Source organism: Dermacentor silvarum, chromosome 3 (assembly GCF_013339745.2).
Source record: "Dermacentor silvarum isolate Dsil-2018 chromosome 3, BIME_Dsil_1.4, whole genome shotgun sequence".
Classification (NCBI taxonomy): Eukaryota; Metazoa; Arthropoda; class Arachnida; order Ixodida; family Ixodidae; genus Dermacentor; species Dermacentor silvarum.
In genome coordinates this window covers 160,025,049-160,052,958 of record NC_051156.1, presented here as the reverse complement: position 1 = coordinate 160,052,958, position 27,910 = coordinate 160,025,049, and the positions used below count along the sequence as shown (strand labels likewise).

General features: G+C 44.9%; 1 protein-coding gene across 1 annotated transcript; it reads left to right on the top strand.

The window, feature by feature from the left end:
* Positions 1-58: 58 nt before the first annotated feature.
* On the top strand, positions 59-27,910 carry LOC119445983 (xyloside xylosyltransferase 1). The gene is made up of 3 exons (XM_037710284.2): positions 59-772; positions 18,961-19,631; positions 25,562-27,910. The coding sequence occupies exons 1-3, from the start codon at positions 269-271 to the stop codon at positions 25,623-25,625; spliced, it is 1,239 nt and encodes a 412-aa protein (XP_037566212.2). The 5' UTR covers positions 59-268; the 3' UTR covers positions 25,626-27,910.

The following is a 27,910-nucleotide window of genomic DNA, read 5'->3' as shown; positions in this document are numbered from 1 at the left end:
CCCTTCGCTTCTCCCAGCGCCTGCTCCTCCTCACGCGCCATCGCGCATGCGCGGCGTGGATTGGGGCGATGGGGGCACAGCCGCACGGCCCCGCACGGAATCACGGAAAGCGCGCAAAGTGTCAGCGACAGCGGCGCGCTTCGCGTGCGCTTGCCGTACAGGTGCGTACTGTGCGCGCGGATGCCACTAATGCGTTTTGTCAACTGCCGCGGTGTTGGTGTATGCGTTCAGCGATGTAGCGCCCGTAAGCGCTGCGTGTTCGGTGTAGATGGAGCTTGTCACTCCTCGCAAATATTGCACACGACAACTGCTGTTGTTCACCCTCGGCGTCGTAACGGTGCTCGTCATCCTCTACGCCAGTCCACGCGAGCTGCGCAATGCGATCGGAGGTGGTGCGTCCCGGGATTCAGTGCGACAGAGTGCCATGACATCGTACCACAACAACAGCAGCAGCAGCAGCAACAACAACAACAACAACAATGCCAGCGCATGGAAGTTTCCGATCCGAGTGCTGGGACGCTTTCGACACGAGTCGAGAGCCAATGCCACCATCGACTTGGACTACTCCGACCAAATGGTGCACGTGCTGCTCATTTTCACGAACGCTCGCGAAGCGAGTAACATGCGCGAGAAACTGTCGATCTGTCTTGGCTCTCTGATCGCCCTGAGCAGCGTCCCGCTTCGAGTCTACATCGTCACGGACGGCCCCAGCGCCGATGTGGCCCGGCAGGTTCTCGCGGACGCCTCCGCCAAGGCCTCTTCGGATGTGCTGGTGAGTGCATTTGCATGCGCAACCGCAGCAAACATCAAGCGTGGTTCGCCCCGTCTCCTCTTCCCTGTAGTTCGTCCCGTCCGCCCGCTTTACAATTAGGCCGCGGCGCCGCTCGAACGCCGACCCCGAGAAATCGTGGTGAAACCCCCCCGCTCTCGCGCGCGTGCCTATCCCCGGGGGAGAGGGGGGCGGTGAACGGTGCAGGGGACCGCCCTCACAATGTTTGGTTGCCCGCGCTGTGGTGGTGTGCGTGGGGCGCGCGCCGTTCTCCATGGGCGTTAGTCATATTTCCAGTCTGGCTATTCCGCTGGGATCTGTGCGGCTGCGGCATGTCGCTTCAACTTTTCTCACGGGTTTTAATGAACTCGCTCGTATGATCTCGAAAATCAAAACATGGTTAAAAACGAAGGCACGTTCTCTTCCTCGCCTTCTCTTTTCGCGTTTCCCTGTGCTATTACTCGTGCAACTGTGGGAGTGTGTTCGTTTTCTGTTGCCGCGAAAACTGATAGTTTCATAAAAGAAGCGAGATTTTACTGCAGCGCATTTGACGGCGACAACGGCGGTCTAGCTCGGTTGCGTACAGGTGCCAGCGCCAGGGAGGGATAAGTTAAAACTTGCTGCACAGCGGTGGTTGGGACTATACTGGGGTAAAGTACAGCAGAATGGGTGCAAGCTACCTACTACACTAGAAATGAAAAGCGTGCGACGTAATAAGGCGGCGAGGCAACGAATATGACGTGTGCGAGGAATTATCATAAGAAACCAGAAAAACATCGAAGGCAAATATGCAAGTTTCGGCTGATGTCTCGATCAGTTAGGTGCTTACACTATTGCTTAAGTGTGCCTCCGTGGTCCAATCCACAGCTCGTAAACTCTGTGTTGTGTTTGTTAACTACTGTAGCAGTGACATTAGTATTCTTTCTTTTCACTCCCATTATTTGCTGTTCTATAATGGCAAGCCAGTCACTTTTATGAGGGACAGCAAATACAGTGTACGGAACCTTTGTCTCTGCAGTTTCTTTTTGTTCATGTCAGTGGGAGAAGCCACCTGTTTATGGCTTGATTATACTGTGGTGGACAGAGCAGTGCCAAGACAGAAGGAAATAGAAAAGGCAGCATGCACTGCCTGACAACTGAATCTTTGTGAGGTACATCCAAATAGAGGAATCTGGTGAGTTGGCCGCATTGATGGAACTTCATTGCGGAAGGCACAGCAAAAGGAATATGAAAACACTAACCCAGCAAAGCATGCAGGACAGGTGCCATCCTTTGTATGAAGCAGCAGAACTTCATAAACAAAGCTGCAAGAAGACAAGTAGGTAACATTTGAGGCAAACTCGGAAAGCACAGTAGTTTATCAGTGTACACATATTCACCATCATGCAACATTGTCCTTTCCTTGCTGACACATATTTTCTCATGATTCCTAATGCATAAAACCTCTTTCAGATCACTGATTCAATGGAGTTGCAAATCTGCACCTGCACATGTTACAGTGTGTAGTCGAATGTGAATGTCATGACCCTTTTAAAAATGCCGTGTGTATCTTATGCACCACTACAACAGCACATGCCACAATACGTTTGTATGGCACACTTGTCAAGGTCCCCTTTTACAGCTTTTATCAGAAAGCACACTGGTTCATAAAGGAGCAAGTACTTCTTCAACAAAACACATTATCTTGCCTCAAGTGTTGTTAAGGCTGCAGGCCGTCTTGTCTACACATATGATTATGGCATATCTCCTTTTCTTGTTTTGTTCCTGCTTTTCTTGCTGCCAGTGTCTTATCTTGCTTTCTTGATTTGTTTAGGGACTGTTTTGCACGCACAACCATTCACTAGTTTGGGAAACCAAGCTTGGCAAATACATGTTATCTTCAAGAAAAAAATGATTATCTCTGCAGTAAGTTTTGCAGTGAAAGTTAAAGGATGACTAGCCTATTTTTCACTTTTTGCAATCTTTCAATGGCCTGAATTGAGCGATGGGACAAGTTTTAATTCCTTTCAAAGAATCTGCTTTTCTCATTAGGATTGGGTAGCTGTCTATATAATCAGGAAATGTTTTTTGACGAAGCATTCACAATTCTAAGGCATTCATAGGCTTTCAAGTATTTTACCACGTACTTTTTGGGGTCTCAGTATGTTCAGGATACCCGCTGCAGTAGCTAATTGAGTGTGGCGTTGCGCTGCTTAGCATGAGATAGTGTGTTTCCAGCTCAAGAACTCATTGTAGTGCATGATGCATACAAAGGCAAGTTTCCGTTTACATCCTTCTATGGTTGGGCATGACGTTGTACTTACTTTCCGGCACACAGTTGATGACAACCTGCCAGGGTGGCTTTATGGCTATGGAGTTGTGCTGCTAAGACAAGGTCGTGGATTTTATTTCTGGCCACGCAGGCCACATTTCTATCAGGGCAAAATGCAAGATTTCTCGTGTGCCGTGCATTAGGTGCACTTTAATGAAACCCAGTTGTCCGACATAATCTGGAGCCCCTATTAGGCTGTGTCTCATAATGAGATCACGGTGTCGGCATGCAAAACCCTAGCATTGAATATTTAGATTTGGCGCCGCATCTAGCATCTGGATTCTACACCACGTGAGTCTGTACTGACAAGAAGTTGTGGGTATGAAAGTGGGCTGAAGCACGATTGTATTGCATTTAGTGTATTCAGCACAGATTTAGGCATATCAACCAGTTACATGCATGTTATTAATAAGACAGTGTTAGCAGAACACTTCTTGCACTCTGCTCAGCCAGCGAGCGGGGGCTCAACTGCACATGTGCTGAATGCTCAGCTCCGAGCGCCCACGAGCAAAGGTGCACCTCCATTCCGCTAGAGAGCTTGCCAAGTGGAGCGTGCAAGCACAGCGAGCAAGATGGGCAAAAATGCAAAATAGCTGCCTCCACTGCCATGGGTGTGCTAATGTGCTCCAGAGACACTCTGCATCTTACATTCTGACACTCTGACAGTGTCTTACAAAACAAGATCAGGGCAAGAGCTTTACACCGAAGACACGGTTGTGAGCATGATAATTTGTTTATGAAGGCACAATGGGGGGCATGCCATGGCACTTTCAACTCGGTTATTGTGCAGTGCAGCTTCGTTTTACAATACACCTGCACCTGATAAGAGCTAAAAAAAAAAGAAATATGCCAAATTTAATTTAATTGTAACAAAAATTGCGACAATATTAAGTAATTTCCTTGGCCAACATTAAACAATGAATATTGTATGCTATATACGAAGTGTGTTCAAAAAGAAACCGAACTTTTGAAATAGCGTGCCAACCGTCAGAGGGAGCGTGCTGCGGCTACTGAGCGCATGTAGCGGCAGGTTTAGACAACAAACTGCCATTTGCCGTGTTTCGCTCAGACTGTTAGTTGGCGAGTTACAGCCGCTGAAGTGAGCACATGAACAAGCTGTTCTTCGGATTGGTGCCAAAGTGACAATGAAGGAATTGGAAGAACAGCGTGTGCGTGTGTGAAGTTCTGCTACAAACTTGGGAAAACTTCCACAGAGACATTTCAGTAGCCAAGCATACGGGGAGCATAGCATGCATATGCATGTTATGCTATGCTAGTAGTTAAAGTCTATTTCTGTGAACAAGATGAACTTAAATGCAGTGTCAGTGTTCTTGCAGTTTTGTTCTGATGGCTCTTCTGTGCAGGTCAGGCATAATAACCGCGTTTTATGCCTAGTTTTAACATTGTTTTCAAAATTAAAATGTCATATTTGCTTATAAGAATACATTCATCAGTCACCTCGTAAGCAGTTTTCAGTGATTCACTATGCAGGACTGTACCTTAAAAATTTGACATTAATATCAAGTCCTGCGTGTTGAACAGCAATGTTGGTCATAAATACTCTACCAATTGATCAGAACTACTAATGTGAAATGGTTTTTGCATTCTTAGTGCAGTCAAGTTCTTTTGCAAATACCTAACCACAGTAAGCTAACAAGTGCACTCATCTGAACTAGTGATGTGAAATGGTCCCCTCTGCAGAGCTTCTCGGCACTTTTATGCAATTTGACGATATATATTCAGGACATTTCTTTTAAGAAATGGAAACATTTCTCACTAATCTGCAAAAAAAAAAGGAGCAGTGAGAAGAGATGCGTGTGTTATTTTCAAGGCTCCTGTGAAACTTGTTGGCTTAGGTAAAACATTTAACCGAAGGAGAATCAAATTCATTTACGGAAAGGTGCATTACAGTCTAATAATAAACATGAGGAAGTCCTGAAGTCAGTATATGTAATGGGACATTCTGAATAATGTATATGCAACAACATAAAGAGCATTTGTAGCATGTAATGTGAAAGAGCAAAAAAGTTAGCAACTATGCTAGTAGTTAAAGTGTGTATTTCTGTGAACAAGATGCACTTAAAACAAATGCAATGTCATAGAAATCCAACAGATATGTACAAAACAAGAGAAAACACATTACCATATTGGAAATAAAAAATTGGGATTATATTTCACAAAGTACACAAAATTAGAGTGACAAAAACACAACTAAGCATAAGCGCATTTTAAAAATAGATGCAATATCAAGCACAGTTGCAGAGTTTTTATTCATATATGGTGGAATGAAAGGAAAACAGTAATCACTGAAAAAGAAGAAATACGAAATAGGTGGGGGATAAATTATGCAGGTCCAATGCACATTCTGCAATTACGTGAAGCTTTCTTGAAACGGCTAAATAAGTGCTTTTGAAAAGCTTCATCGTCTGCAAAGCATTTTGAAGCTGAGCGATTACGTGCCTGTCTGGCATATCAGCAAGATGCGGAAACCCCATCACACGACCTGCGTAATTCACACAACTGTAAATTTCACTGTCTCCTGATAAGCAGACAATGGAACGATTGAATGACTGTCAACCTTACCACTCTTCTTTCCTGTGGCATCTAGCACATTAAAACGCTTCACGTGTGTGTCTTGTCTTACAGTAACAATTTCCTTATAAATTACTGTGCGCATGCTAGTGTTCACCATTGTTGCGATGCATGAAATTAGTACTGCTGAGAATCGGGTACAGAAGCAGCGCCCCAGGCAAGCACCATCCATTGTGGTTGCTGTTGTCACCATCGTTCACTCATCTGATAACACTTTGTGCAAAATAAAAGAAGCCTAGACAGCCAGCTGCTCGCAGAATGCTTTGCATAACATTGACTCCCGCAGTTTATAGGCTATACATGACTTTTTTTCCTTCATTTCTCAAGCCACCTATTTTACTGCAGAATGCTGTTAATTGCCTGATACTTGCTTTGCCTTATCTGTCTTCCCTTTTTGTTATGCTACGTCAAGTGCTTTTGGCATCTCGTGTCATGTTCCCTGCCAAAGCATAAACAAAAGCTTGCCCATCACCAGCTACCACAGGGGATCGTGTTCGTGCCACTGCAGCAATATTATATGCATTTGGAGTCCTTATTTACTTGCATACTGCTTGCACTTCTTTTCACGGAAAATTTGTGGGAACTTGGGGGGTGCGATAATTATGCGGGTAGAAATTTTTCCTTAGAATGTTATAGATGCTAAATAAAACAATTGACTCGTCATCCCAGCTCTACTAAAGCGGATATCCAGCGAAGCTGTTGAAAAACACCACAACTGCTGAGTATGCAGTGCTTTCTGTCTTTAGAGTAATGGTAGTAATGTTATTTCAGAGTAATGGTAATTTTGACAGCACGCCGCCACCCATAGCGGTGCTGCAACAAAATTGAAATCCATTGCTAGGATGGCTATTTTATATACTGTCAAGGTGCCTATTGACAGGGTATGCTAGGAGCAGAGAGGTCGAACTCGGTGCGCCAGTCAGAACCCTGCGAGCGGTCAGAACTGGCCCTGTGCGTAAAGCGTTGGAGATGCACGTGACTGACTGGCGGGTATTCTTCGTTACATTGGTCCCCCAGAGAACAAGATGCCATCCTGGTGGTCTAAGCATATGGTAACATAGAGGGATCGTAGAAGGGCTTTGAGCCGATCTACGTGAACAATTTTGCGACTGCTGATCAGAAGACGGCGACACAAGCTCTATGACATAGTTCACAGGCGAAATTTGTGCAATCACATAGTAAGGGCTATGATATCTTGGGGGCAACTTAGAGCAACAAAATGTTGCAGTATAGGAGAGGTGAGCAGACAGTGTAGGGTCGTGAATGCACCATTGCATGCTTTCAACCAGGCGGATAAGGTGTTGCCTCCAGCCAGCAGTTCAGTCAAAGGAGCGATGATCATAGCAAAGTTTTTCACAAAGCGGTGAAAATAGGAGCAGAGGCCGGGGAAACTGTGTATTGTCTTCATGGTGGTGCGTTTGGGGAACTCCACAACTGCACAGGGTTTTGCCAGATCTGGAAGCACGTCTTCTTTGGATACGACGTTACCTAAGATGGTAACCTTACGATCAGCAAAGAAGTATTTTTTGATGTGAAGCGGCAGGGCCAGCCTTGGTAAGACAGCTTAATGCCTCTCTTAATCGTTGGGAGGTGAGTCGGGAAGTCAATTGAGAAGACGACAGGATCATTTAGGTGTAGTACAACCACTCGTGCCACTTGAGACAGTGCAAGATACTGTCCATCCTACACTCGAAAGTAGCCAGGCGCATTACATAGGCCGAATGGCTTGACATTAAATTTGTTTAATCCGTCTGGTGTGATGAAGGTGGTTTTTGAGCGGGTCAGCCTCTGCCATGGGAACTTGCCAATATCCGGACCTCAAGTTCTAAGAGGAAAAGAACTCGGCACCTTGAAAACATTCAAGAGCATCGTCTGCGCGTGGTAGGGGATGTATGTCTTTGCGCATAATTTTGTTAAGATATCTGTAATCAATGCAGAAGCGAATACAGCTATCTTTCTTTACGGGGACAATTGACCATGCTCACGGCTATGGGACGGCTGAAGCATATCACTCACTTATTCGTCAATGACACGGTGTTCAGAAGCTGAGACACGGTAAAGACGCTTCCAGAGTGGGGTGTGCAAACCGGTGTGGTGGTGCGGCCGAGAGAATATTGATGGCAGTCGAAGGAGGCCGTAGCTTCACACAGCAGGCTGCCAAGTTGCGTGGTTGAAAGATCACTGGAAATTTACAAATGGAAGCATTCCAGTGGTGGTGGAGTCGCACTGTCAAGCATGGCGACGGGCGTCGAATGTGCATTGTCAGAAGTATCGAAGAGCATTGAGCAATCCACTGTTTCAGCGTAACTGAGGCATTCTCCGCAATGCAAAGTAATTGGCAGGAAAGACACATTTCACACACACATGACACCACGGCCCGCACTGAGGGAAATGATGGCAAAGGGCAACAGAAGAAAGAACGGCGACGGGTGGAAAAGTTACATGGCGTGAATAGCACGGTTGCATCGCATGGGCAGGCGCAAGATACGGAGACAACGGCGGCTGACTGAGGTGGGATATCAGTAACTTCTGAAACAAGCATTTTTGTAGACGCCACAGTATCTTCGTCCATGGCTGCATCAGAAAGAAAAGACAACTTTTCATCTCAGCACGGACACAGTCAATGATGGCATTGTTGGACGAAAGGAAATCCCAGCCTAGGATGACATCGTGGGAGCAGGACGGCAGTACAACGAATTCCATGACTTAAAGAGTCTCCTCAATGACAAGACGTGCAGTGTAGGCTCTCAAAGGTTCGACAGGCTTTGCACTCGCAGTACTCAAATACAGTTCGGCAAGTGAAGTCGTTACTTTTAGTATCCATCGGCAAAGTCCTGCACGTACCACCGAGATTGCTGCGCCCATATGAAGCAGTGCGAATGTTGGAAACCCTTTCACGTATACCTCAATGACCTTACGGGGGTTATTTCGAGGCCTTTGGTAAATCGAAGGGGATGCAGTTCTCACCTCACGAACTGCAACCTGAGGCAGAGGGCTTGGTCGGTGCTTCATCGGTGAGATGGAGCGATAGCGTGGGGATAAACGACGAGTAGTGTTATGAACGGGGGTTTCATCTGGCGGCACAGGAGATTGTAGTTGTCAAGGGGCGTAAGTGCTTATGGGTCGGTGGTAATCATAAAAAAGGTGACGTACAGTGTCGACAAAAGTGGGCAACGTGTCCCAGAATACCACAATTGTAACAAATTGGGCGGTTGTCCACTGTGGGCCAAGGATCTGGCTGGCGTGGCAGCTGTGGTGCAGGCGGTAAGAAGGGCAGCGGGGGTAGTCGCGCAACAGCTTGGAGGGGTGGACGTGGAGAAAAGTATGGCCTTGCAGCGATGTCAGCGTACATCACAGGCGTCGTGAGAGTAGGCTGTTGAATAGAATCTGGCAGGCACACAGCGACTTGCTCCTTGATGATGGTCTGCAACCCCGGGGGGCAATGGGGAGTATAGTTGCGCATTCGTAAAGGACACCAGGGAAAGCTGCCGAGTGACTTCTTCTCGCACCAACTCCTTTATCTGGTGCATTAAGGACGATTCGTCAACACCTAACGTCAGACCTGAGACAGAGGCGATTGTGAGGGTGGATATCTTGTGACTACTCACTGCCTTCTGAGTCTGTCGTAACTCTGGCACAATGCGACGACGACAGACACTGTGGTCGGGTTTCGGGCGACCAACATCTGGAAGATGTCGTCCTCAATTCTCTTGAGGATATGCCTGATCTTGCCGGTTTCTGGCATCGTTGCATCGACTCTGTTGCACAGATTAATGACGTCTTCGATGTAGCTGGTGAAATTATCATCTGGTTGTTGAGCGCGTCCGCGCAGGCATTATTTGGCCTGGAGTTTACGGACAGCAGGGTGACGAAAGACTTCTGGGATCTTGGTCTTGAACACCGAACATGTCTGATGTCGTTTCATAGTTTCAATACCACAAATTCGCAACGTTGCTCAAGTAGAAAATTACGTTGTTGAGCTTTGCTGTGTCGTCCCAGTGGTTGTGCGCGTTGACTCTTTCATACGTGGCGAGCCAGTCCTCGACAGTGATTTCCGGTACCTACGAAAATTATAGGATCCCGCTGGATGCTGTACGCCAGGAGAGATAACAGGTGGCACCGTGGCTGCAGCTTGATGGGCTGGATCGTCAGGCATGGTTCGAGAAGGCTGGGCTAGATCGTCTGGCATGGGCCGAGATAGTTGAAGGGTTTGGCATCGAAGTTCCTGGAGTTGTATACAGCACCTCCACCAATTGTCAAGGTGTTTATTGACAGGGTACACAAGGAGTGAGAGGTCGAGCTCGATGTGGCAGAACCTTGCGAGCAGTCAGAACCGGCCCTGTGCGTAAAGCGCTGGTGATACGCCTGACTGACCGGCACTTCTTCATTGTACGTAATACGCTAGAGATGTGCCTGGCTGGCCAGTGGTTTTTCTTTGTTACTATACGAAAGGCTAGGGCTGTCACTCCCCACGTCACAAGCTGCCATCGTTGCAGCAGCTTGCACAACAGTAATCTTTACCGGGAAGCATATGCGGTGAGCGCTACATGCTTTGCATTGTTATAAGGAGCGCCTTATTATCAATTTATTGGTTCGAATATTGTTTTGAGCTTGTTCTTTATTGAAACATATGCTGTTCTGTATGTTGTATGCTTGATTCCAAAGAATGAAGTGATTGTTTCACTTTGCTGAGTGCATGTAGCCTATGCCTTACGGGGGTATGAGCCATTGCATTTTTGCTTGCTTACGGGGTTATGAGCCATTGATGAGTCACTGCTTATAACCTCTGTTCTACGGGAGTACGAGCCATTGCTCTTCCCTGCACTGCTGCCGGGATTGGCCGACCACTGTTTTCTGTCTACATTACACCACGAAGAAATCCTGGGATTTTAGCCATAGACAGCTTTGCTGTAAAAATTAAAGATAATGTGGCTGTAAATCTTGATTCTCACACCAGCCACTGTACTCTAGCAAAGTGTTACTTCTAAACAGCACTAATGTTTGTAATAAGAGCACAAGTTCTACAGAAGCAGAAACTGCAAATGCCCTTTATTTGCAAACACTGGCTTAACATAGAGTCACTAAATGAATAAAGTGACTCTGACCGGACCTATTTGGAGCCGATGGCAACCAAGACATCACAAACAGACAACTGTCATGCAGCAGTTGTCGAGGGTGTGATGCAAAGGAAGTAATTTCAATTTTCAATGTGCAGTGTGGGGAATGCGAGCACTATGCAAGTAAATATGGTAACCACTGTGATAGGATGCACACTGCGAATTTCACAGCTTATGCAGGGTTTGTAGCTCGCGAGATACTGACTCGGCACATGTATTTCAAAGATGGAAGTCAACACTACAACACAGCATAGCTGGTGCATGACAAAGCATTCATTGGCATTCAGCGCAGCCATCATTCTTGGCATTCCTCTCACATAGACATGCCATTTACTGTTTTAAATGTTGGTGCATGAAGAGTCACGATGCTGCCCTTGTCATCATGTCATTTTGGTGGCATTGTTTTCATGTCGTCGTTTTTGTACAGAGTTGCCAAGGTGTTTTGAGAAGTGAAGGGACTAACCATAGTTAAAGTAAATGAGTTCAAAGCCATAGGAGTCACTGAAGTCTGTTGATTTTAATAATTTTTTGTGCACGCCATCTCCTGTTGCCTTACCTTGTTGCGTCCATTCTCTTTTAATTCCACTTGGTAGTGTACGCACTTGTTTTATCTAGTCTTCCCCTAATGTGTTGCCTGTATCGATCTTGCCATTGCAGTGCAACATGTTTTGGAGCCAAGTTTTACCGATTACGAAATGTGGCTTGTGAGTGCACACAACTTATCAATAGTAGAATCGTTAAAAGTTGACTATTCTGCAAACTATATTAGAAAAATTGCTGAAGCAGGGCTTTTCTTTTGTCGTGCATGTGTGACTACAATAAATAAGGAGAGCCAAAACTGAACACTGGTGTTGAGAAAATAATGTCTTCATTGTCGCAATGAAATATAAATGGCAGCAAATGTCACTTAACGTGGTAAAATTAGTGAGCGGCAGAATCATTACTACCATTTAACTTTGAATTAGATTAGGGCACATGTTGAAATAGCATAATCCAAGCCGGTCAGTGCTCAAGGCATGTGCACTTGGGAATCCTCAGACTAGCAGCAGTTTGAATGTATGGCCTCCCCAAACTTGTGACGAAATGCTCTAGTGTTAAAGTTATTTTCCCCAAAGGCATCTCTCACGCAATGCGAGACAGCAAAGCTCTAGAGAGCACCGTATAGTGCACAAAAATTTGTAGACAAACAAGCTCGAAACGGAAGTGCTTAAAACACGAGGCATGTGCGACAAACATGCCACTGCATGTGCATCTGTTGTCCTATCTTGTTTTTAAGCATGCTTTTGCAAGTTCTAAGTAAGAATCATGAACTTGTCCAATACACGCCCAGTTGAGGACAAATATCTCAAAACTTGTGCTCAGTTTCAGGATTCCTACTAAAGAGCCGTAATTGCAACACTGTCAGAAACCAAGACAAAAGATAGAGAGAGGCACTATGATCAACAATCGAAATACTAACGGTGGAGAGTGTATTTTTTTCTTTCAAAAGCAAAGAGGTGAAGAATATGCAAGACTAGTTGTGATGTGTCGTGAACATTGCTTGGGGCACATCAGAGTTGGTCATACATCTTTTGCACACTTTGCTGCTTGCTAGGATGTGCTGAAACAATGTGCTTCACTGTTCACATTTCAATTGTTGCTAATACATTTGACTTTTGTTAATTCGACTCTGGCTAATTAAATACTTTGGTTAGTTTGATTCCGACTATGAAGTAAAATGAAACAGGAGTGCTGACTCGCCTAATAAGGCATTCCGACTTGTGTGCGGCGAGCCAGTTGCCTTGTGGCTCAAGTCGATGGCGCAGAAACTTGTTACTAGCATCCAGAGCCAACGTTTATAGATAACTTTTTAGTTTCCGAACTTCTCACCTTGCCTTTGGGTAGTAGGCACCCGACTGCCATTCCCGCCCCTGCAGTGCTGAGGTTGGCCTTAGCACCAAGCATGCGACCATCGTCTGCTGTTGCCTGGCGCAGTTATGGTTTGGCGCGGCACTTGGCATTTACATGGCGCTCGCTGATTAATATAGCCATCTTGTGCCACAACTTTTTATGCTCTTATATACGAAGAACCTAAATGGGAGTATAGGTACACGAGCTGTCTCTCGTTGAAGTCTGAATAAAAGCGGTGAGAGCTATAAGCGTCCTACTTTTAAGCAAAATGAAAGCAGTTTATGGAAGAGATCTTCGGCGCCTGGTGCATAAACTGTGATGCGGGTAAACACCTCATCTTGCCATGACAAGGCAGTTGAAATTGGGCCTTTGCAGTGGCCTAGTTACATGCAACTATCATCAACTGCCGCATAATCGGTTGCGCACCAGAAGCTTTACATCATCGCTATCCACTGGCAGAATGGCTTGAGTGTAGTTTGAGAGCTTCAAACTCGCATATATTTAATGTATTTGCAAATCTCCTCGATGAATGCAACATTTTTCCAACCTACATGCATTCCTATAAGCAACTATTTTCTGTTCAAAACACGACATTGAGTTAAAGGGAGGAATGCCAACTCACGCCGAACTGTTGCCCTGTTTAGATGTCAGCTAGCTATATCGAAGCACTGAAGTTCTGATTTTTATTATCGTAATTTGAAGGTTGATACTTGTGACAGAACTACTTGGTGCTACTAACTACTAAGGAAGGGCTAACTCTTGCAAAGATCTTTCAGAAGGGCTGCAATGTGATTCTACGATTTGGTCAGGCACAAGTTCCTTTTATCTTGATGACCTTCAATTTTTTTGGTGGAAGAAAAAGCAGACTGGAACAACTGGAAGCAAGGAACTGTGCACTTTTTATGCATCTCCATGCACCGTGCTCACTTTCAACGACTTCGCCACTTATTTCATGTGACGTGTGGTGTTGCATCGCAAAGAAGGCGCCACATGGGAAAGGGCGTGAAAGAAGAAAAGACACAAAAGGTGAACTGCTCCTGTCAACGATCATGATGGAACTGTCTTTTTTTAATCATCAAATGGAATATATATACAGTTTCCAACATAAAAGAGCACTAACATAGGTTGCCAACCTAAAACAAGAATAAGCTGCTTCCAGCTTACAAAACACATCATCCCCTCCTACAAAAAAAAACAAGGGTAATTATACTACACTTCGTACTCAACGCGGTCACATGTCATAGTCCTAGAAACGTTTTGGCCTTCTTCGGACTCTTAACGATGGTTCTCGTCCAATCGTGACATCCCCAGTTTGGGCTTCACGAAGGCTGTCCTCGGGATCAGGAGCTAATGGCAGTAAAGACATCACATTCCCTTTGGCTGGCGGCTTCTGCTGTGGATTCTGATGCATTGCATCCTGGAGTGGGCTGGAGTGTCACTGGGGCTGAAAGTACACCCGTGAGCAAAAGTATACGGACTACAGGGTCGCCGAAAAAATTGAATTTTTTCGTAATTAAGTATAAACTGGAATGTACGAGTGGAAAGTTCACAATGCCAAGTTTGGACTGCAGTCCTCAATTTCAAGTTCCGTTCAAAGGCAGAGGAGGAAATCAGCTTTATTGGGCAACCCCTGGTCCATATACTTTTGCTCACGGGTGTACATCCACTTGAGTTAGCCCCACAGAAGGTATTTTACCAACTGGTGCTGGCAGCTCGCGTATCTGCCCGTCTTTAACAAGACACTTTTTATTGCGATAGCAATTATATGGACACTTCAACCGGATTTCTGCCGTCGCGTCGCCGTCGCCGTGAGGTTCCCTATAGATAAAATCTTCGCCGCGCGCCGTATGCTCGAGCGGAAGCGTGCGGGGACGCGCGCTGTCGCGGAGAGCGAACGCACTCAATCTCCCACGCGCAAGCAAGGAAGCAGGAAGCCAGCGCCGGAGGGAGCGGGGGGGGGGGGGGGGGGCGCACTTCTACTCAGCCAACAACTGAGCTCGTCGCTCGCTCGCACCGTCGCTTATCTCCACACGGCTCTGACCTTTATGCGCCGTGCATTCGCCGCTCAGTTTCCGTTAAAGCGATAGACCGCACGTACCTTCGCCCGCTGCTGCGGTGTATATGCGCTTGCTGCCAGCGTTTTGACAGTCGTTGTCTACAGTCATTCAGTGTGATCTATTCATGCTTGTTTGTGCGCGCTCACACCACGCTTGTTCAATCAGTTAGTAATAGTCGGGCCACATTTTCCAACGCACGCTACGCATGCAATGCTGCCCGGGTCGGCAGTGCAGTGCTACAGGTGTGTCCCTTCACACGCGCTGCCCACGGGAAGCGCTTCTCATCAACACCACCGTTTCACACGCGCCTTCTCGTGGTCATCGAGTCTCTCTTCATGTCTGTCTACTTACGCCGCAGCACACCTGCTTACTTAATCAGCTCATACTTACTACAATTCATATTGCTACCAAAGCCGCTCACCTTACTTCGTATGACATTGCTGTGTTGCTATCGCATTCATTGCTTCGCCCTTGGGGCGAAACTGTGACATTTTTTGGTACCACCGCCAGCTTAGACGCATTCCAACAACGTCCATCTTGAAGCCTGAATACTCCCCTAGGCAGCTGCTTGATGACTTTCAGTGGATGAGAATATGTCAATTTTCCCTTTCTCTTTACACATGCTCCTAGTTTTCGAACACGCACAACGTCTGCTTCCTTAATTTTGGGCACCTTTGCACTCCTCTTGGCATCCGTGTACTCCTTCATGCAGCCCTGCTTTGCCTGCTCATGTAGCTGTTGCATCATTGCAGAAGGCTGCACTGTGACATCTCTTGATGGCATACCAACAACATCAAGTCGGGTCTTAGGCTGGCGCACGTGTAGGAGCTTTGCAGGGGAAACACCTGTTGTGGCGTGTGGTGCAGCCCTATAAACTGCCAATTAATCCAGGATAGCCACCTTCAGAGGTCGTTGCTCCAAAACGGACAGCTGAATAAAATCCTTTAGGCTTCGGTTAAAACGTCAGTGTATTACCCATTGCCTGGGGGTAGTACACAGTTCTTAATGCGCCTTTCTTCCAAAAAGTTCTCGTACAGCTCAGACTTGAATGGTGGTCTGTTGTCAGTCACGAGTTCTGGGTAGCCCTCTCGGCTAAAAACTGTTCTTAAGAAGTCTTTCGCGACTTGTGGTGTAACTGTGTTTGAAAAGCAAACTTCGGGCCATTTCTTGTGATAGTCCACCGTGATGATAAAATTCGGACTCGAACTGCTTCAGGCATGTTCAGTGGCCCAACAATGACCATAGCCAACTTTTTCCAGGGCTCTCTTAGACAGGCAACAGGATTCAGTGGAGCAACTGAAGTCTGCTGAATTATTTGCAGACTGACACACATAGCAGCTTCGTACTGCATCTTCCACATGTCTGACCATATTTGGCCACCAGTACTTGTCTCGTAGTCTTTGTTTCGTTCTTGTGATGCCAGGGTGAGCAGGGCAGTCTGGCGCGATGCGCATTTGAGCCACAGCAGTAGCACACACCTGAATCCTTAATGGCAGTCGCACTTGCCGGCTTATCAATGACCTCATGCACCGCTGCATCAGCACTGAGCTCTTTCAGTTCGCCTTACGTCTGCTCTATGTGTCTGCCTATTTCAACCGCTTGACTGAGATTGAAACTGGAGCCTTCAAACAAAAGGCACTCACATATCTGTTGCAATGCTGCTCCTTCCAAAAGCTGGTCACACACCACCTTTTCGGCTCCGTCACCGAAGATGCAGCATGCGGCGAGCTCACATAAGGCAATGGAGTGAGCCTCGATTGGCTTCCCCGGCAGTTGTCGACGCTTTCGAAAACAGTGCCGCTCCATCAATTCTTTCACCGTCGTGGTGAAATGCTTGTCCTATCACTGCAAGTGCCTTTTTGAAAACTTCAGTGCCGTCTTCTTTGACGTTTGTGCTGCTGTCTGCATTGTCTGACACCAGGCTGTAGTACACCCACTGCCCCTCCAAGCCAAGTGCATTAAGCAGTATCGCTTTGCAGCGCTTGTTCGACAGCTCCTCTCTACCAAGGACTTCCAGGTAGTTGAGGAACGCTCACTTCTATTGCCTCCAGGGCACGCTTGCAGTGCCTGGTGTAACAAGGAATGGGGGGGGCGGGTTGCAGTTGAACATGATGGCTGCTGTCCATCTTAGTTAATCCTCGTCCCCATTTATATTGTCTCGCAAAGAAGGCGCCGCATGGAAAAGGGCGCAAAGAAGAAGACACGGATGGTGACCTGCTCCTGTCAGTGAGCGCGATGGAACTGCCCTCTTTTAACCATCAATTGAAATATATATACTGTTTCCAACATAAAAGACACTGTGAAAGGTTGCCAACCTTAAACAAGAATAAGCTGCTTCCAGCCTACAAAACCCAACAGGTGGCATGTGACTTGATTATGTTCCTTTCCTGGAACTGTACATCAAATACCTTGCGTGATCCCCCCCCCCCATACCTTTCTCTGCGTAGGAAATAGCTTTTTGCAACTTTAAAGCAACTATGCGGGTTCAACAGCGAGGGGGAAGTATGTGCCATTTGTAGGGCCTTTCCAGTGCCTTCTGGTGGAAACAGGCATGAAACACGTTGGCATTTTGTCATGAGGTTCTATATTATGACGTAGAATATGGCCACACTGGGAGTAAGGTTTATCTTAGGAGGCGAAAAAATGTGGTCCTATGGACCAAAGCATGTGCACAGTATCAACACTCGGTGACCTGCACGTTGCAGGTACTTGTGTCTCCGTGAGTGCAGAACTTGTACTAGATGCAATATACCTCAACAGCCAGCCCCGTGCACGCGGATAGGGACAAGGCACCCACAGCGAGAAAATAAAATCAGCTACCTGCACAAAACACAGCGCTAACAACTGCAACCAGAGTGCACATGTCAGCAGAGCTGCGCCGCTCACTTGGCGCAAAGCTCGACCACAGCGCCCTCACCGTGCCTAGGAACAAGTTGCTCCCTGCTCGAGAGGTGTTGCAAAACTAAAAAAAGTATCTATAAATGTTGCCCAGAGCTGCATTGCCTGCAGCATCCCATGCACGGTGTGGCATGTAGCGATGCAAACTGGGCTTTCTGTATGTGGAATAATTGGTTTGTTGTAGTACTATGTGCGCATATTTATTGTTGTCCATGTGGCACTATGTGTGTGCATGCGCTAGCGATTACCGCTTGTCGCCTGCCAAAGATCTTGGGATATTTTGCTGCATTGAAGTACATAACAATGTCTTTATTGCAAGAGCCAGTGTCATGGCAGTGGCTGTTAAAAAATCAAATGTTTTAAAACGTCTGTATGTTTTTACTTATGTTGCAGTTCATCTTTTCATACTAAAATGAAAAGCCGTAAATGGCCTCACATTTATGGGCATTAAGAATATCACTGAGAAATCCGGCGTTAGCGTGACCACACGATGGTCCAAAAAGGATACGAACCCTCGACGTATGGTGGGAGTCGGACCCACGACCTTGCATTGTGCGCACCTTGTGACGAACATCGTTGGTTGTCGCAATTACACAATGCATAAAAACGTTTTGGTCATGTAGTTACTCAATGAATGAAAGAGCATAGGCATTGCACGGTAGTTGCAATGCTTTCGTATCCATCCACATAGGGATAACTAAGTGCCCCTTTAATTTTTTTCTTTCTTACATGCAGATGCACTAGGGCCTAAGCTCCTGGTCCAGTGAGATTCCCTTGTTCGTTTCCAATGCACAATGGTGGCGCGGAAATAACACACTGTCTTCGGACAACTGCATCTTCTTTCCCCCTTTACGAAAAGGGGGAACTTGAGGAAGAAATTATGTTTAACCTGATTTCTAGAAAATATATTTGGGGTCCAAAAATTGAGAATTATCAGGTTTTACCCAAATTTGAAGGACCCTAAGTGTATATGCATTAGTGTGCATAATTGAACTCACAGTACACATCACCGCCCTTTCTTGGACTTTATACGGGAAATGTGGCCTATATGACCATCTTCAACTCATCTTTCGAAGCTGTACTACTAACCAGCAGGACAAAATAACAGAAAGAAAACCTGCTTTAGTGCGAATATTCAGCTGTTGCTCAGGGGCCATGTACTGTGGCCGACAATGCAGTCTGTGCGTCATCTTTTTTTTCCGTATCTTCTTCTATTCACATCACACAATTTACCTAATCGTGAGCCATTAAAGGGCTTCCTCAGTTCACCTGCCACCAAGGCATATGCCTAATTCACACTGCAGTAAGATATGCTTCTTCTCGCAGGCGGAGCTTCTGCACGTGGATGACATGCTGGCTCCTCTCCTGGACCTGATGTCCTTCATGCAGCCCCACTTCAGCTCCGCAGGTTATTACAGCAAGAAGCTCTTCTTCCTATCTACAGGCGTACATCGGCTGTTTCCTGCAGGGGTTCGTCACCTCATCCTTCTAGACATTGATCTCCAGCTGCGCTCAGACATTGCCCTGCTGCATCGCCACTTTGCCCTGTTTCCTACGGGCACTATCATGGGGCTGGGGTACGAGCTTCAGCCCGTGTATCGTCACGGTCTACACAAATACCGGCAGGAGCATCCGGGTACCACGTGCGGCGAGCCTCCGCCACGTGGAAATCCAGGGTTCAACAGTGGCGTAGTGCTCATCGATCTCGAGGCCGTTAGGAACTCGTCCACCTACAGGAAATTCCTCAGTGCCGAGGGAGTCCAGTTTCTGGTAAAAAAATACAGCTTTCGAGGCAACCTCGGAGACCAGGACTTCTACTCACTTCTTGGCTGGGAATGCCCCGAGCTGTTCTACGTGCTCCCGTGCACGTGGAATCGACAGCTGTGCGAGTGGTGGCGGTATCACGGCTATGCAGACGTTTTTGATGAGTACCACAGGTGCAACGGGACTGTTCACATTTATCACGGGAACTGCAATTCTTCCATACCGTCAATGAGGTGACAGTGTAACGTCCCGAGCTATTGGCATGTGCGAAATGTGCGGAGGTTTTAAATATAACACACACTTGCAGCTTAATAATTCAGTCTAAAATTATGCTCGTCTAGTTCGTAATCGAAATACTGTAATTCCATTTATGCCAGTTGAGCTGCCCAAAGCTGTGAACGTGTGTCTTGTTTCGAACACCCGCAACTTCATTCACAGTGATTGTAACCACAATGAGCTAAGAGTTCTAAAGCAATGGTGTCTGCAAACTCTCTAAATGTGCGAGCATTGCACATTATCTAGACAGTGTATGTGTTGCCATGTAGCATCCTTACTCATGTGAATTACAAGGTGTGTAAATGCAATCCACTGTGTTTCTATCTAGTCACAAGCTATTTGTTTATAGACAGTTCTTGTTCTTTGTTGCCCTTTGCCATATTTTATGGTTGCAGGTCCATCATATTCAATGGAAGCAAGCAGCTTGCGCATGTTCTCTTGCATTTTTTATATATAATGTAATGAAACTTGCAGATGAGATCAAAACTTTTTTGTTAACTTTTAGTAGTGCAGCTTTATTATCATAAAAGCGTTGTTCCAGGTTTTTTTATGTTGACTCAGTAACTGCGCTATCGCCACAAGTGCGTCTTTGCGTGGTTTGCGTTGTTCCTTACCTACTAAAAGTAACCATCATGTATCCATATGAGTTACTGTTTATTGAAGAGGTATTTTTTGTTATCATCAGTTTGACTAGCTGTTGCATCACTGCGTCTTGTTATGGGTGAAACTAAATTGTTTTGTGAACACTATTTATTACGGTACAGCTTCTTAAATTTCCAAGCTTTCATAGTTTTCTAAAAAATAAGACAGTCAATTAGTCTCCATGCACTATGTAATAGTTGCACATTGTTGCAATTAAACTGCATTGTTTCTTTAAAAATGCTCTCTTATCAGTCACAAATCCGTTCGAAACCAGAAGGATGAAGTTTAGGCAAATCCATGTACAATCCATCCCGGCTGAACCACCATACTTGCAGCTTCCATAGACACTAGTGCCCTCTAGTAATTTTTGCAGGAAACTTTGTCGAGACAGCAATGTGCTGTAGTTAGCTGCGACCTCTTTTCGTTTTATTAGTCTATGAAAAAGCATGTCACTGACCTTGCATCAACCTTCTGAAGAGTTTGAAACAGCCATGTGCAACGCTTGCTTGTCTACGGTGCTTCTGAGGAAATGATTGCAAGTGTGCTGCTTTCACATTTGTGTGCAGTGTTAGTTTCAGTTTGCAGCCCGGTAGGAATGTTATATGCGTGATGCATGAATACGGGTCTGACTTGCAGTGTAGTGTACAGTACCAGTTAACAGACTGGCTTCAGCTAGGTGCGAGCTGCTGACAGCCTTGCATGGTGGATGCATGTGGCAAGAGGGAGACATTTGCGTTTACTAAAATGAGTAAGAATGCAGTTTGCAACAAACCCCACTGTGCCCAGTTATTTTGTCCAAACTATTCAGTTACATGAATTAACGGGATGCCATGGATGATAAGCGAAGCTTGCCAGTGTGCTTCTTCACAACTTAGTTAGTCCGAACCGAAATGGCAGATCTCGGGCTGGAATCATATTTGCTGTGGCAGCTTAGTTGCTATGCCATTGCGCTGCTGAGCTAAAGATTATGGGTTCGATCCCAGTGGCAGTGGCCACATTTCGATGGGGGCGAAATGAAAACACTCGTGTACTCAGATTTAAGTGCGCATTCAAGAACCCTAGGTGGTCAAAATTAGTCCGCAGTAATACAGTGTGCCTCATAATTATAGAATGGTTTTGGCATGTAAAACCCCAGAGTGAAACTTGTTTTTGAATTGTAATTAGGGTGGCAAAATCCAGGCTAGTGACATTCCTGCTGCCCACCATTCTCCCGCGCCGTCCAAGCCGTCAAAACACTTGCACATCTTAGCTTTACCAATGCTGCTAATGGAAACACAGCCATTTTGGCTTGGACAAGTTAGACATATAAGAAAGCCTACTCATGGAATTTCGCATAGCAGTCATTGTGCTTGTAAAATTTATCACTTGCGTTGTAGCTTGCTGAATCACTGCCCTCTGTAGGTGTTGCTAGCTACTCACACATGTGCGAAAAAAAATTTAATGAAGTGTATATTGCATTCTTATCGCAGCAGAGACAGTAGCATGCATACATAACTATCTTTTAGTGAGGACAGAGAGACCTGCAGTAAGTGTACATAGAATGTTTGAAGCGTGTGGGTGTGCATGCTTTCAGTGTTGTGGCTGCAGATGATTCTTTCTTATTTCGTGTGCCATAGTTCAAACTGCATGCATAACTGTGGAACCTCACAACAACAGTTTTGAGTGCTTGGTGCTCCGAAAAAGTGTGTGTTTGCCATTTGCTATATAGCAGTTTGCTTGTCAGCTGCCAGACAGCACTTCTTGAACATGCCAAGAATTTTCTAACCATCCTCGGCTTCCCAGCTAGACGTAGTGCACCTGGCGTGCAGCCAAAGGGCTTGAATGTTGAAACTGAATGCTTCTCCGTAGTGCCATGCCATATCAGAGATTGTGACCAGCCTTGTTAAAACATTGTGGTGCGTGATTTCTTCCTATTTTGTCATTTCACTGCCGTAACATTGCTGTCCAGGTTTGCCAACCGCAGTGGCTCATTGTCTGTGTCGTTGAGGTAGCAGGTTCGACTCTTGGCCTTGGCGGCCACATTTTAATGTAGGCAAAAAAGCTTGTTTACATGGATTTAGGTCTAAATTAAAGAACTGCAGGCAGTCAAAATTAACCTAGAGCCCTTAACTATGGCTTCTGTCTTAGCACCAGGGTTTATTTGCGACATAAACCCCACAAATCAGTCAGTGAGTTTGTAAAGGTCCTAAGGGGCAGGTTATACTTCAGCGCTTTCAGCTCACCAAACTGCGCTGACCGAAGCTAACCACGTCATGTTGACGGTGCCAAACTTGGCCAAAATCCTGCAGTCTACATACACTGCAACCGGCCACAACTTCACCAACAGCATGCATTGCCACAGCAACTGTTGCAGATGCACAGAGAGCCACACTTGCAGGCGTGCCCTCCTGCAGGGCCATTCTTTCCAGCTGTCCACGAAGAATGCCAGGGCACATAGCCAGCATGACCCATCCTGACTGGCTATAAAAAGGAGAGGAGCTATCAATGCATCGGCGACATTGGAGCACGCCTGACGGTGCCAGTTATGCCTGCTACATCATGTCACTGGAGTATCAAATGTTGTTTGCCATCGTCACGTCACTGAGTCTTACGCACGCGAGCGTGTGCATGACGCTGGAGTATAACTTGCCCTTAATTTTAGCTTCGGGCTCTCTCATTTAATTACATTATAACAGAGAAATTGTTTTCCTCGGCATTGATTAATCTTATCAGGAAAAAATTTGTTGCATTTAAAAGGAAAGGTTAAAATTTGTTGAATGCTGCTAGCAATTCTTTAAGTTCTCAGTCTTTCTTGCAGATATTATTAAAATCCAGAAAATAAATAAGAAGCATTAAGTTTACTGCTAACTCTACAATCAAAATATGTCATAATACTGTGAACTACATAAAATGGGGATATCTAAATTGTTATGATACTATAGCACTCTGAATGGCACCACGAATTTGTGAGCAAGGCTTCCCCAGAAATTACATTAAATGACGCCATGTGGGCTCTTCCTTATATATGTCTCCTCGAGACATTTTCACAGATGCAGTGTACATATCCTTTTCGGTGGAGTCATGGAAAACATAAATTCAGTTCTTTGATGTTTTTATTTTTTATTTATTAGACATTGGCAGCTGTTTCTAACTTAAGGCCGAAATAAACATTCTGACATATTTAAATACAACAAATTTAATTTCAAATCAGTTCACCAATTACTTAAGGAGAGCATCTTTTTGTTTCGCATGCATGAGGCGGAACAAAAGCTGGTGCTATAGGTATGACTCTGAAACCAAACAGGTTTTGCGTCAATTGAACACGCCTTCTTCAAGTCCCCAACGAATGCAAGAAGTGTGTTAATGTGAACATGATGGCCATCGTTTCTTCTTTCTTTTGTTCTTACTTTTTTTCTTTGGTGCTTGTGGAAGTGTGTAGCAGGGGAATTAGTTCCTCTTGGACAGGCAGTCAATCCACAATTTTACTTGGAAGTGTTGAGGCGTTCGAGAGAGAATGTACGAGGGAAGCATGCAAAATTGTGGAATGCAGTGAATGGTTTGTACATCACAACAGCACCCCTGCTCGCAATGTTCTGTCTGTGACATGATATTTAGGCTCTCAGGTATAGGCCGGCATTCCCGCCCTACTATAGTCATCGGACCGAGCTGCCTCTGACTTCTTTCTTAATTTTCTTGCCTGCTACCAAGGAGAACTTGAAATAGCTTCACAGGGGCCGCTCAACAGTATTGAGCTTGAATTCCAGAGCTGCTTCGAACATTCAGAAGAAATGTAGGGCATGTGTATTGGCTCCGATGGGGATTATTTTGAAGGGAACTAGATGCTTTTATTTTTTTTATAAATGTAAAGTGATATTTCTCTTTGGAGACAGTTTAGCTTTCTTGGGGCTGTAACGTACAGCCTTTTATGTGATATAGCTAAAGAAATAGGAGTCGTCCTCAAGGTGGACTTTTCAATGAAAGCCATGCATATTTTCAGGAATGTGAGCAGTATTGGTGAAGCTGGACATATCAAAAGTTGTAGTGCTGATTCCTCATTTATAAGTAAGGGTGTTCTTGGCTGTAAAAGCATCCACCGTGCTTTTACATCTTTGCTGCTTACTGTTCAGCATAACCGTCTGAAATAGAATTTGGTAAAAATTTCTTCTCGGCATTAGAGAAACTTGCGATTTGTGAGAACTTCTGTCCAAATTCACTTGGTGTCATTAACAGCAATAGTAGACGTATTTGCCTTACAATTCTATGTTTATGTTATGTTACTTCAAAACTTACCCGTGCAATTGCATTGTGTGTTGCCCACTTTTTATTCAACATTCATTTTGCATTAATTTTTTTATTCCGCATTTTGCCCATGTAAGACAGTCAAAGTAGAACCTTAGAGGTTCGCTTTGTAGCTTTAAGCATGAATGCATATTTGCCGTGCTGATTGTTTAGAGAACAAACACTGCCAGTTTTGAATTTGTTCTTTGCTACGTTTCGCCTTGAAGCTGCCACTTTTTCATGTATAATCTACATTTAGTATGCTGTGTTTAGAAGCATTTCCTAAATGCCTTGGTTTTGTCGGTTTTGCAGTTTCTGTACTGTACCTACAACCTGTCTGGCTTTTCATTATTTTCTTCTTGCTCATGATTATTCTTGTGTACTTTTGCTGGAACTGTTGTGTAAGTGCTGGAAGTGACTTGTTGGGGGCCTCTTTCGTGTATGCATGACATAAATAATGAACGCTAAAAACAAACAGCTCAAAACGAGGGGGGGGGGGGGGGCACATAGACTATTGTTAGTGCGATGTCCACACCCCCGTTTACTTCGGGTTTTGCTTGTTTTTAGCACTCATTAATTATGTCGTGTAAGTGCATGTAAGCAATGGCATTTTCTTTTTTTGCCATGCATAACTGTGGAGTTAGCTCTTGTAGGTCCATTAGGTAGCATTTTTTTTCTTTCATATTCATTACTAGGACTGATTATGCAAGGGCTGCTTTATGTTTCAGTTACATTTTTTAATTACCTGGATCTGCCTTTATGCAGAAAAACTTATGTATGTTTACTATAGCTGTCCAAGGACTTTTTATTTGTTGCAGTGACAGAGTAATGTATTTTTGTGTCACTATACATTATGACTGATGTGCAAGATATTGTTATAACTTTTCTGCAGTTTGCAAAGAGCAGCTGTTAGTACATGAATGCTTAGCTCTGCAAAAAGCCTGGGCAGCTTTAATACATGGAAATTATTTTGCATGTATTTTTGTAGGCTGTGCTGTCTGAATCATGGCTGGCTGCAAAAGAAGCTAAGATATTTCTTCATAAGCACATGATGTTGTATACGTTCTGTGTGACATTAAGAGCAATATTAATGGCTGCCGTGTTTCCTTTTTTTTCTTTAACATGACAGTGCTGCATTTATTGGTTCCTACTTGTGTTCACCAAGTGCACTAACAGCTGTCAGATATACAGAGTGCTCCTGCATCGACTGTCTTCATTTATTATCTAGCAGTGGCAAACACGAGAATATTGAGCAGTAATCACATGTAAGGTCAATAAGTACCTCAATATCGCTCAGCAAACTTTATATATATAATTAACTTAGGGCATATGTTGTTGCAAAACCGAAGCTAGTTACTGCTGAAGTCAGGTCCATTTAGTAAAAATTCTGGCTAGCAACAGCTTTGAGGTATCTTGCCCAAAATTTTTCATGAAATACATTGGCATTCTGGTACATAGTCTTGACCAATAGAGCATAAGCAAAGCATCTTGGAAAATTAATAGATTGCCTATGCATTTTGTTGCAAATTTTAGGACAGAGTTTTGAACCTGGTGAACGAGGGTCCCAGTATTCCTGCTAAATTATATATTTAATAGGTGCTTTATGCGAATTAATAACCTTATTGGCACAAATTTTGATGTCTTCCAAAGCTATGGATCATGGCTAACAAGAATGAGCGCTTCGCCTCATCTCCTTGTTTTAATCATTGGAGACTGCCATTGCAACACCTTGTTATTGAACGTCCTGAGAATCACTTTAACAGAGTACAAAGCGCTCTAGAGCGTATAATGTTCCATGCATATAGAGCAATACTATCACGTCAGAAGGCAAGAAAACAGATGCATTGCGAGGCTATAGGCATTACTTTCTGCTGGTTCTGGTGTAGAAAGCAGGGAGGGAAACACAAGGGCTACAATGTTTCGTTGCATATATGCGGCGAAGTTCACCTGATGTCAGATACCATGGCAGGTACATTTTTGCACTGTACAGAACAGCTAGCTGTTACCCCTTGGCATGGTAGGACATTTTACAATAGGAAAGACCTGCTGCTCGCTTAAAGGTCCTGCTTTTCCTTCTTCTTGTGAAGGACATTTAGAAAGAGTGCACTTTCGACCGACTTGAGCAAATGGTCATCAGTTGGATAAACAACATAAAAGTTATCCTGTGCGCACTGCACTCCCTTGCCAACGTCTGCTTATGACACCAAATTTTGTGGCATTTTGTATTTGACACAGTACATTCTATTTCTAAAAAGTGTATATGTGGAGCAATGTTTTTAAAAAAGCAGCATTTTTACATTGTAACAGGTATTAGTTGCTGACCCAGTAGTTACGGTATGAAGGGTATGAAGCCGTAGTACCTCAAGAGTGTAACAAAACTTACGTCTTCTGGTGCGACTGATGCAAACACATGATGAGTGTAATGTGGTTTGGGGGCATAGCAGGCTGTATCTTACGACACGAAAATTGGAGCTGGTCTAAAGTGACACATATTCGTGATATGCACAATGCTTGGCCCAGCGAAACGGTTGCCCGAGCCATATTGTGATCATGCTGCCAAGAGTTGATTTCACTGAGCACTTGGCAGTCTAAGGTGGGAGATAAGGTGCAAGAGGTGCTCTGCATTTCCAGAAAAGTAACAGCAGAGGAAGGGCCTAATTCCTTGTCGAAATAGAAGATACACAGAAAAGGAGATGATGGAAGGGCCAAATTAGAGATACACAGCTGGTCTTTGGCAACACTGGGATTGTTTTGCCTGTGGCCGCTGCTCCGAGCTCATTGGCGTATTGGCCACTAATTTATTATATCTCCCAAATGACGCCTCTCATTTTCACAGTGTAACCTGCTTATTGTTTCATACCCAGAGCTGTGCTGTACTTCGTGTGAATACCAAACTGGTTGCGTTCAAAGACGATGTGGTCATTTGTTTTACGTATGAGAAATTGATGCCTTGTGTCTTAGTTGTGCGTCAAGAGCGTCGTTATAAAAAAAGAAAATTAGACAATAAATTTTCTTGTGAGTGCTCCTTTAAAGTTAGTAATCACTAGAACAAGAATGCCACAAGAACAGCTCAAGCTGTAGGCAATCTGTAATAAGCTTGTGCCAGATGCTGTGTTTCTGCCATCTATATCTGCCTTGTTAGCAAGTTCAATTTCTAGGAGTGTCAGTGCTCGTTTCCTAGCTATGCCATCAGAAGTGCTATTGCAATGCTCTGATTGCCTGTACATCGAAGTGCCATTTCTCTTGAAAGAGAACATTTTCTGTGGAATATATTTTGTGTATCTTGATAAAGCCAAACCAGACACTGTACATTAAAATACAGTTTATTTTCTTGCAA

What these genes read in the sequence shown, in the direction of transcription:
- LOC119445983 (XM_037710284.2), top strand. Translation starts at nt 269, where the DNA reads ATGGAGCTTGTCACTCCTCGCAAATATTGCACACGACAACTGCTGTTG. An exon ending in AGGCCTCTTCGGATGTGCTG is followed by an intron (nt 773 to 18,960) that starts GTGAGTGCATTT and finishes TTCTTCTCGCAG; the next exon opens with GCGGAGCTTCTGCACGTGGA. An exon ending in TCTTCCATACCGTCAATGAG is followed by an intron (nt 19,632 to 25,561) that starts GTGACAGTGTAA and finishes GTATTTTTGTAG; the next exon opens with GCTGTGCTGTCTGAATCATG.